This window comes from Macaca thibetana, chromosome 18 (genome assembly GCF_024542745.1).
Source record: "Macaca thibetana thibetana isolate TM-01 chromosome 18, ASM2454274v1, whole genome shotgun sequence".
Lineage (NCBI taxonomy): Eukaryota > Metazoa > Chordata > Mammalia > Primates > Cercopithecidae > Macaca > Macaca thibetana.
This window is the reverse complement of record NC_065595.1, coordinates 7,181,156-7,191,584: the sequence shown is the minus strand read 5'-3', so window position 1 is coordinate 7,191,584 and position 10,429 is coordinate 7,181,156. Positions and strand designations below refer to the sequence as shown.

At 35.2% G+C, this 10,429-nt stretch overlaps 1 protein-coding gene across 2 annotated transcripts in view; it reads right to left on the bottom strand.

Annotated features, from left to right (window-relative positions):
- Nucleotides 1-1,139: 1,139 nt before the first annotated feature.
- The window catches only part of NETO1 (neuropilin and tolloid like 1), a 126,584-nt gene continuing 117,294 nt past the window's right edge, over nucleotides 1,140-10,429 (bottom strand). For both annotated transcript variants that reach the window (XM_050767900.1, XM_050767901.1), the window contains exons 9-11: nucleotides 9,212-9,770; nucleotides 8,164-8,238; nucleotides 1,140-1,593 (exon numbers count right to left, since the gene is read on the bottom strand). In XM_050767900.1, coding sequence (XP_050623857.1) covers nucleotides 8,178-8,238; nucleotides 9,212-9,770 — 620 coding nt within the window. In that variant the 3' untranslated portion in view covers nucleotides 1,140-1,593; nucleotides 8,164-8,177. The remainder of the gene's footprint in view (nucleotides 1,594-8,163; nucleotides 8,239-9,211; nucleotides 9,771-10,429) is intronic.

Genomic DNA, 10,429 nt, shown 5'->3' with positions numbered 1-10,429 from the left:
TCATATTGCCTGTGTGTGCACGTCAGCACTTTTCGTTTTTTGTTGTTGTTGTTTTCGTCTGAGGCGGAGTCTCACTCCGTGGCCCAGGCTGGAGTGCAATGGTGCAGTCTCAGCTCACTGCAACCTCAGCCTCCTGGGTTCAAGCGATTCTTCTGCCTCTGCCTCCCAAGTAGCTGGGATTACAGGCACCTGCCACCATGCCCAGCTAATTTTTTGTGTGTATTTTTGGTAGTGATGGGGTTTCACTATGTTGGCCAGGCTGGTCTTGAACTCCTCATCTCAGATGATCCACCAGCCTCAGCCTCCCAACATGCTGGGATTACAAGTGTGAGCCACGATGTCTGGCCCAGTTCTAATGTTAACAGAAACCTTCTTCACTAGGTGTAGCCTTCTCAATTTTACAAGTGAAGAAGGTGAGGGCCAGACACCATGGCTCATGCCTGTAATCCCGACATTTTGGGAGGCTGAGGTGGGCAAATCACTTGAGGCTAGGAGTTGGGCAACATGGCAAAATCCCATCTCTACTAAAAATACAAAAATTAGCCAGGGGTGGTGGTGCAGACTTGTAATCCCAGCTACTTGGGAGGCTGAGGCATGAGAATCGCTTGAGCCTAGGAGGCAGAGGTTGCAGTGAGCCGAGATATTACCACTGTACTCCAGCCTGGGCGTCACAGTGAGATGCTGTCTCAAAAATGAAAGAGGAAAAAAAAAAGAAAGAAAGAAAGAAGAAAGAGAAAGAAAGAAGAAAAGAAAGAAGTGAAACTCAGAGGATTCAAATAGATTTTTAAAGAGCACATAAATAGTATGAAATAAAACTAAATTTGATTTTCACTGCAGTATACCACTTTTTTATATTGTAACGTTGCTTATGAAACTGCATTTACCTATACAACTGTCTGCTTCCTTGCTTATCCACCAGGATGCTATTACATGAATTTAAGCCAAACAATTATCTGTGACTGAAATAAAACATTTGCTTTCCAGTGTTGCTATTTTTATGTATACTTCATGATGAGTGCTTTGGGGGTTACTTAGGACCTCTGGCATTCAATGTTGAATGACAGATAATGAACAATAGCACTTTGATACGATGATGCAACAAAATAGCACTGGAGGAAATATCATCCAGACAGAGTCACTGGGTTGGGAAAGTCATTTTTACTGTGCACAAGTTCAGAGGGAGGTTACTCTACATTGCTGCTCTTTATAGATGATACTTTTGTTCCATGTCGATCATAAAATGAAGTTTACACAAGATTTAGGAAAAATGATTTATTTTTATAATGCATTATAGGATATAAAAAATATCTTCCAATGAATGGTCATTTGATCCTCACACGCTGTAAGGTGGAGAGAAGGTGTTATAATACATACGTTTACAGATGAGGAAACACAAAACTATGGGGTTAATATGAATAAGTATCAACTTCCTTCAGCAGTACGTACTATGTTGAATATTAACGTGGTTATATTACACATTGGTGAAGAATGTTGGTTGATCTTGTGGTTGGTGAAGTTGACTTCAAAGCTTGATTCATCATTGTTTATTGTGTAATCTTAAAAAGTTACTAAAACTCTCTTCAGTTTCCTCATCTGTACAATAAATAACAAATATTATTATTATTAATTAGTCATAGAATTGCTAAGATGACCAAGGAAAAAAATTACATGTAAAACACTCAAAATGGTGTTTTGTCATGTGACACTCAGTATGTTCGCTAGTCAACCACAACCTTGAAACAATATAGAAGTAAAAAACCAGACAAAAGTATTCCTGGATATCTAGCAATCTGCCAGTTACTCTTTCTCATGTCTTGTTTCTACAGTTTTGACTCTACTGCATTTCACGCCCATTCAATTCAGCAAACATACCCCTGTCAGAGGCTTCTACTGAAAGTAGAAATCTTAAGTCCCACTCTGCTGAGATCTTAAAATATTCTCCCTTGAATAAAATGTAAATTCCTTTGGATAGTATTCCATGCACTCAGAAATCATGAGGCAAACTCAAACCTACTCTGTCAAATATACTTAGTATTACTCCTACTGTCTATGCTCCAACCAGCTCAATTAAATGATCTTCTGACGCTACATCTGCTGAAATTACTCTAGGTGGAAATTTCTCCCTGCACTACTATTTGACCATTGTCTCTATCCCTCGAGACCTGCTTAGGTGGTCAGCTATTCACAAAGCCTCTCTTGATCTTCTTAAGAAGATACCTATATTCTCAGGTTTTTGCTACAAGCTTCTTCATGATAAAATAGCATGTCTATTGGATTAACATTTGAATTTTTATCTTCCACGGAAGATGATGGAAGAGGTAACCAGGGTTATGCAATCAGCTTTCCAAGATGGCCAACACAGCACATAATGTTGGCCTTAATTTTCCTTATACAGCTCCTGTGAGCAGCCTGCCTTCTACAAGGCTCTGTAATTGTGTCCCTTCCTAGACTGCCTTCTTCATTTCACCCTCGAAGTACTTAGGAAGAAGCTTGGTAGACAGACTGTGCAAGCTCCAAACAGCCTGGCTCTACTGGTATCGCACTTAGTGGGAAACTGAATAAAGAGTACAAATTTGATAATGTGATATAAAAAGAATGTTTTATTTTAAATAATGTATACATTATGTTTTCTGGTCATTTTTAAGTTTTGTGTCAGTATCTGTGACTATTAAGAGGGCACAAAAACAATTTTTCGAAGAGCAAACCACTATAAAATAGCATGCCTCAGAGGTTGGAAAGATGGCAGAAGGTGGGGACAAAAAAGAACATGTGGGCTGCACAGGAGTTATAGATATAAAGGAGTAGTTTTACTACATGATCACACTGTTTCAGGAATAAGGACATTCTGAAAACCAACCCAAGCCAATACACAAGTCCAAAGCAGGTGGAGTTTATTTTTCCTACCTCTGAGGAACTAGAGGCATGTGAAGAGAGCATTTACCTCTTTAATAATACACAAGAAAGTACAGAACCAGAGGCTATAAGAAAATGATGAGTTTTTATGAGTGTCTGACATCACTCACCTATAACTGTTATTTTTATTACCCTGTTTGATTTATTTTGATGATACAATTCAGTTAGATAAATTTGCAGTACAATTCAAACAAGTTTATTAATAAAATGAATCATGATAATTGTAAATTAACAAAGGGCCTCAGATTTATTTAACAGGATTATTTATAAAAACATTTCTGGCTATTTTAACGATATATTTTTATTTTTCTACTTTATTACACCCTTAAGATGGGCTTGGGAAATATTAATTAAATGCATAGAGATTGATAATTAACTCAAGACCTGTTTCTTTTGTTGGTGAATCTATTTTACGATTTCTCGGCTGGGTCATTTGTGCTAGACTGCGATAGATAGAAACGAATCCATGGAGGAAAAAGTGCACAAAGAAAAATGGCACCGAAGCTAACTCGCCTAATGCAATTAGACAAAGCCCTAACTCACTTTTCAAAGCATATTTATATAGAATTCAGAGAATTTTAAAAATGTTGTTTATTTAACTTCCCTTCAGAGGGAATGTGACATGACTCATTTTCATCACAGAGACACACAAATTTCATGAGATGTTATTATTTATTTCACTGACAAAACATCAGTAAATTAATTGCCATCACTTTAATCAAGGTAATAGGAACCAGGGTCATATCTTGTAATTTGTTTATTTATTTAATTTTTATTTGGTTGTTACGTTTTTTTGAGACGGAGTCTCCCTGTCGCCCAGGCTGGAGTGCAGTGGCACGAAATCGGCTCACTGCAAGCTCTGCCTCCCGGGTTCATGCCATTCTCCTGCCTCAGCCTCCCGAGTACCTGGGACTACAGGTGCCCCCCACCACGCTCGGATAATTTTTTGTATTTTTTAGCAGAGACGGGGTTTCACCATGTTAGCCAGGATGGTCTCGCTCTCCTGGATCTCCTGACCTCGTGATCCGCCTGCCTCGGCCTCCCAAAGTCGTGGGATTACAGGAGTGAGCCACCACGCCCGGCCGTTGTAATTTATCATGATATTCTGAGGCTGAGGAAAACCCATTCACGGAATTTTTTTTAAAGCTATAAAATTTGAGACCCGAATTAAATTCCTAAGGGAAAAATACAGAAAAACAATGATACAGAAGCTTAAGTGAATATTAAAGTTATGCCAACGGTCTAAGTTACTAAACGCTGAGGATCATAACTGATGGAGTCATCAGACTCATGGAAATACTTCTAGAGCAAAAGTAAATGTGAAAAAGAAAAACCAGCATCACCACAATGTGATTTGTTCTCCATTAAATGCCCAAAGACACTGATCGCCAATTATGTGGATAGCCACATTTTAGTTACAAAATCAAATTCGAGTTCGTTATGGCAAATCAAACACAACATATGTCTATTTTGCAAGCTAATGCTTAAAATTGATATGTATATAAAAACAGATACAAAAGAAATCATATTTCCCAATTAGAACCTTGAAATTAGGGAACTGCAATACATTTGGACAGAAGTTCAAAAATTAATATGGGGCTTCATCGCATTGCATGTGATTATATGCGGCCATGGTTTTGAAAAGTGAATTAAAACTTGAAAAAATAAAATGAAAAACAATAGCTTTATCAAATTAACACAGAGGCTAACTTAATACATTATTTGAAATCATCTTCTTAAATCAGTAAAGCACTTGGGTTGGTAATATTTGAATTCACTTTATCAAAAAATATAATCATTTATTAAAATAACATGACTTAAAAGTCTTGAAACATCTCATTCCTTATCTATGTGTGTCACCACCTTTAGAATGTGGGCCAAAGGTTGCATTCAGGTGATAAGATCTGACATAGCTACTAAATAGTTTTTAATATATTGACAAATCTCCATACTGACTGATCAATAAGCACCACCAGAGCCCTCCAGAGAACATCTCCTAGCTCTGCCGGAGCCCTGCACTCCCAAGTTTCAGCATCTAGAGTGAATGCCAGTAGAAAAGGAGACCTCCAGACACTGCCCAGGCATCGTCATTGTCTTCTTTTATGATTAGTCTGTGTCTGTACGTTGTTGAGAAATTTTAGAGTTATCACTGAGGAGGCCTGTTCTTCATTTAAAATATATTTGTTTTCCCATGAAGCTGCTGTGTGTTAAATATATGTGAGCTATCCATTCTTATTATTATACTTCATTTCGTGTTTTTTTTTTTTTTTAAGTCTCCACGAGTGGATTTCTGGTGAAAATACCTTTTAATCAGGGAATCAGCATTCTGTATATTTAGGAGAAAATGGAGGGGACGGACATTCCGGACAGTTACAGAACAAATTAATAGTAAAGTGTTCACCTATTTCACTATTTTTGTTGCTGTTACAAATAAAAACATCTTGACAGTTATATCATACTTTTGATATTATCATTCAAAGGGAAAGGAGTCCTCTGAAGATTTTTAAATAGAGAAAACAATAGAAAATATGATTAATTCTTTAAAAAAATCTTTGGTGTATTAACTTTGAATTAAAGGGCAAAAAAGGAACCATGGTAAAAAATAAACCAGTCAAGCCAAATAAAAACGGTACATTTTATCATAAGCAATGTGTATAAAACTATGTAGCATAACAATGGAAAATAATCTTTATTTGTCATGTTCAATACCTTTTCTGTATTCCCTAGTTTATCAAATTCATTGAAGTGATTCTGTAGCTTGACATCTTTTCAAGATAGAGTTTTTATAATGGCTATGATAACTCTCTGACTTTTCTATTATAAAATTTTATTTTATTTTCTATTTTTTAACATATATGACATTGAATTCCTAGTAGGGAAGTATAACAGTAATTCATCTATTTAGTTTGCAAAGCCTGCTTGAATTGCAAAGTCCAAATTTTACTAGGCCAGACTGCTCTGCTAGTGGAAGGACAGTGTTCTTTCAACCTGGAGAATTCAGTAGTTTTGAAAATGTTGGGAAGCATATATACTGATAGTAACTCTTATTTTAAAAATTTATTTTGTCAGATTACACACTGAATATTTTAAAAAAAGCCACTCACCAAATCAAACTTTACAGAGTGTGTATATAACTTAATAACAATAAAATATATTTTGGGATTTTACTTTATGTTAAACACATAATCACTGAGCTTTCAGGTGTATTATGTGTGCCTGAGAATAAGAATAATTCATAATGGTGTAGTTTAGTTAATAAAAGGGCTTGTGATTTTAAAGCAGTTTAAAAAAGAGTTCCCTATTCTAAAAGAAGAAAATATTCCCCTAAACTTCCAGAAGCCAAATATTTTGGGAAGTAAACCTCAATACTGAAGGACATCCTGTATGCTAAAAGGTGGAAAGAGTTGATATAAAATGTGTATTTATGTAAGTCAGTTTTTTAATCACTCTAATGGAAGAAAACATTTCTCTTAACTCAAATTAGGAAATTATTATACATTTTATATATATTTATATAAAAAGTCATAAGTAGCAAGCATATGACATAAAGAAATGGAAGAGTAACAACAGTCTTTGACAATGCATGCTTTTTACAATGTGTCTAACAAAAAGGATATTTTCCCAACTCAAATATCCAGGACTGACATGCAGGGTATTTTCTCAAACTGGCAATTTGGTCATATTGCTGAGTGCTTAATCAAAAACATTTCTACTGTAGAGTATGAATGGTAAAATACCTGACTTCAAAAAGGATTTCTGAAACTCAGTACTTTCTTTGATATAAAACAAAAAGGAAATCAGGGGTATATAGGAAAGACCAAAAAATGAAATTTTTTATTGCAATCTAGTAATTTTACTTGTTACTTTTTCCTGTTATTTAATCAGAACATAATAATAGGTGTGTATAGTCCATAACCTCTAGCTGGTGATTCCATGGTCCACACTGTCACTTTTCACTGTAGCATGTTCAAAATCATTCAGGAACGCACTATTCTCAAGCAGTCTATATAATGAAAACAATGTACATGTAACACAAAGTTCATCTGAATTCGTGTTTTTTTCCACATATCACACAATGTACAATTATATAACAAAGACATAAAACAACATAGAAACAAAAGTGAAACTGACAATAAAAATAAAGTTGGGATAGTCTTAATCGGGAACTAATTTCTTCTTCAAGTTTCCAGTTAATCTCAAAATGTATTTAAAAACTAAGGAGCACTTGGTGGCCAGCAACCAAATTACGAAATGAACATATCATTGTGCAGCGGGGATGTCTTGCCGAAGGAATAACAAATGTCTGTAATTCTTAAGTTTGGATAAAGGCAGTGGAATGAATTTAGAAATATGTCCACTTTTCACAATTCACTACAGAATTTTCTTTTCAGTCCCCATGTTTGTATAAATAGTTCTTCTCTGAAAATAAAAAACAGTTAAAACATTTTCTCCCAATGAAAAATGCATACAAATACACCAATTTATTAATGCATTCACCTAGTTCAAGAATAGTTGATAGGCTTGAGAAGTTTAGAAGAGATTAGCTGTCAAGCAAATTCAACTGGAGACAAATTAGGCTAATATAGATATAGACAATCAAGAGCAAAAACTAAAGCCATTGTGATACCCGATGACAAAATCGATGTACACAAGGACAACTGGGATTAATGAAACCTTTTGCATTCAAATTTTATAGTATAAAATTTGACACGGCATGCTACATCTAATTTTGATGAGATGAGCTACATATTCATGCAAAAATAAGAGTTTATAAATTGTGTAAGTACCAAAAATATTTAGTGTATGAATTTTGAGTAGAATGTTGCCAAATTACATAAAGTAGTTACCAGTTTTAAATATTAACTTCAGCTACACTGAGACTGAATATTCTATTTTCTTAGTTTGAAAACCTTGGGTTTTTTCTAGTATTTCTTTGGAGAAAGTTCATTAATTTTATTACCTGTACCTTAAAACATGTAAAATTGAGATGATTAATTTGATGTCCTTCTAAATTACATTTTAGTACAATTCTTGATGGTAAGAATACTAAGATTTGTTTTAAAGGGACGTATCCTGAGAATCATCTCTCCTATAAACACTGAACCCATTGTATTTCTAATCATGAAATGTCATGAAACACATATCTCAAGAAATAATGGATAAATAGCACATTCCCTAAAAAACTACAAGACAGTTGCAACAAAACAGAATACGACAAAGTAGGAAAAGGAACCAAGGGCATCTGCTTACCTTGAATTTTCTTTTTAGACCCTAGTTGTGTTGTATTCAGATTCATGTTTGCTTAGAGACCCAATGAGGCAGAACCTGGAATGTTACGGCTATTTCATTCAACAAAGTACTATTTGCACAAAAAATATATGTATACAAATATTTACTCAAAAGCATTTTTAAAATTCAGAAAACTGTGGAAATAGACTTATGTCAGCATGCAAAACATATCAAACCAACTAAAGTATTTTAGGTTTTGAGACTGTATCATGAATGGAGAAAGTATGTCACAATGTATAAAATAAATGGAATGCTAGTAAACATGCAAAACGAAGTATAAGTTGACAAGATTTCAGAATTTAAAATAATTTTTCCTAAATTTAAGTATTTTTCTCAAAAATTTTACTCATTTTAAGGCTAATAATACAACACAGATAATATTGTATTTATAGTTAAAGGAAAATAAATCAAATGTTTCTACTGTTTCTAACAACATTTAAGTGTAAATGATGAATACACTGCACTATCCTATGCAATTTCTAATATAAACATTATGTAATATGTGAAAGACAAGTATTTTTGTGTTCCTACCAAAAATAAATACATTATATTGAAAAATATGTTACTTCAGGATTAAAATTGTTCATCAAGATGGGTGAGCCATCTTGGTAAGGCAATTGTTTTCAAATATCATTTCGTATCAAAATATATAAATACTGATGGGAGCAATGGTCACATGGAAGCAAGTTTGCATTATAAATCTATTATATATTAAAAGCCATAATTTTATAAAATAAATATGTGTATATGTTTAGAAATAAATAACGTATCTTTGGTCTCTGTGTGCATGTGTGTTCACACACATATACATATCCTGCACATGTATGAGGTTTAGGAGGAATACGGATAGCAGTGAAAAGGAAAAAGAAGAGGGGAACTATTGGAAAACTAGGGTCTAAATCATTAATTAAAGGGAAACTGAAATATGAAGACAAAATAGAAGACAATACTCTGGAAGTATTTCAGTCCTCAGGTTATAGTTGTCATCAAAAAATCTATTGATACTGACCGCTGGACGGCTTTATCGTGTCTGGACAGCCTGTGACTGGTGGTCGGCACCTCTTCGATTTCATCTATGTCACAGGCATCTGCAGCATCTTGCGAGTAGTTGTGTTTCATGACAAGGATATTTCTTCTGTTCATGGGTGGGATGAGGGGTTTTCCTGGCTGCGTGGGCATCTCTGTCAAGATAGAAGCATCTCTTGTGCTGAGGTTACTGCGGCTGCCTTTAGTGCTGGACAGCTGTGATCCACAGTGATGGTCATGAATGCATTTGGAAGATGACCTCCGCAGTTTATGGTAATTTTCAAAGTCATCTGCCACATCTGCAAAGTCAGCTGTAGCTCCTGTCCCTCTGAGAGTGCATAACTCATAATGAGGAGGTTCAAATACCTCCTGGAAAACTGTCTGGTCAAAGTCTGATTTCCTTTGGACATACTTTTTACGAGGCTGTTTGATCTGTACGATGACAGAAATGATAATGAGGATGATCACGATGCAGGAAGTCACGCCAATGACAGTCCCACTGGTGTTGGTCAGCTGGTCCAGCAGGCTGGTCTTCCTCTTCTCTACGGGTTGGAGAGAGTGAAAACAACAAACGGACAAAACGAGAAGCAACACGGCAAAAATTAATATTATAGTCAAAATGTGCATTAAAACTTAAATAAAGCAGGCTGAGCACAGAATTTTGACAGGCTTGTAGTAGCTTAAGAAAATATTTAAAAATAAATACAAGGTCTCGTTTTTCACAAGAAAACCACTGAGCAGCCTTAAAAATAGCCCTCCCTCCCCATTGCCCAGCGTCTCAGCTTAAAATACACACACACAGACACTAATACAAACACACACACAGACACTAACACAAACACACACACACTCTCTCTATCCTCTACTATCTATCTATCTATCTATCTATCTATCTATCTATCTATCTATCTATCTATCTATCGTAGCTTAGGAAAATATTTAAAAATAAATACAAGGTCTCGTTTTTCACAAGAAAACTACTGAGCAGCCTTAAAAATGGCCCTCCCTCCCCATTGCCCAGCATCTCAGCTTAAAATACACACACACAGACACTAATACAAACACACACACAGACACTAACACAAACACACACTCTCTCTATCCTCTACTACTCTCTCTCTCTCTCTATCTATTGTAGCTTAGGAAAGTATTTAAAAATAAATACAAGGTCTCATTTTTCACAAAAAACACACTGACCAGT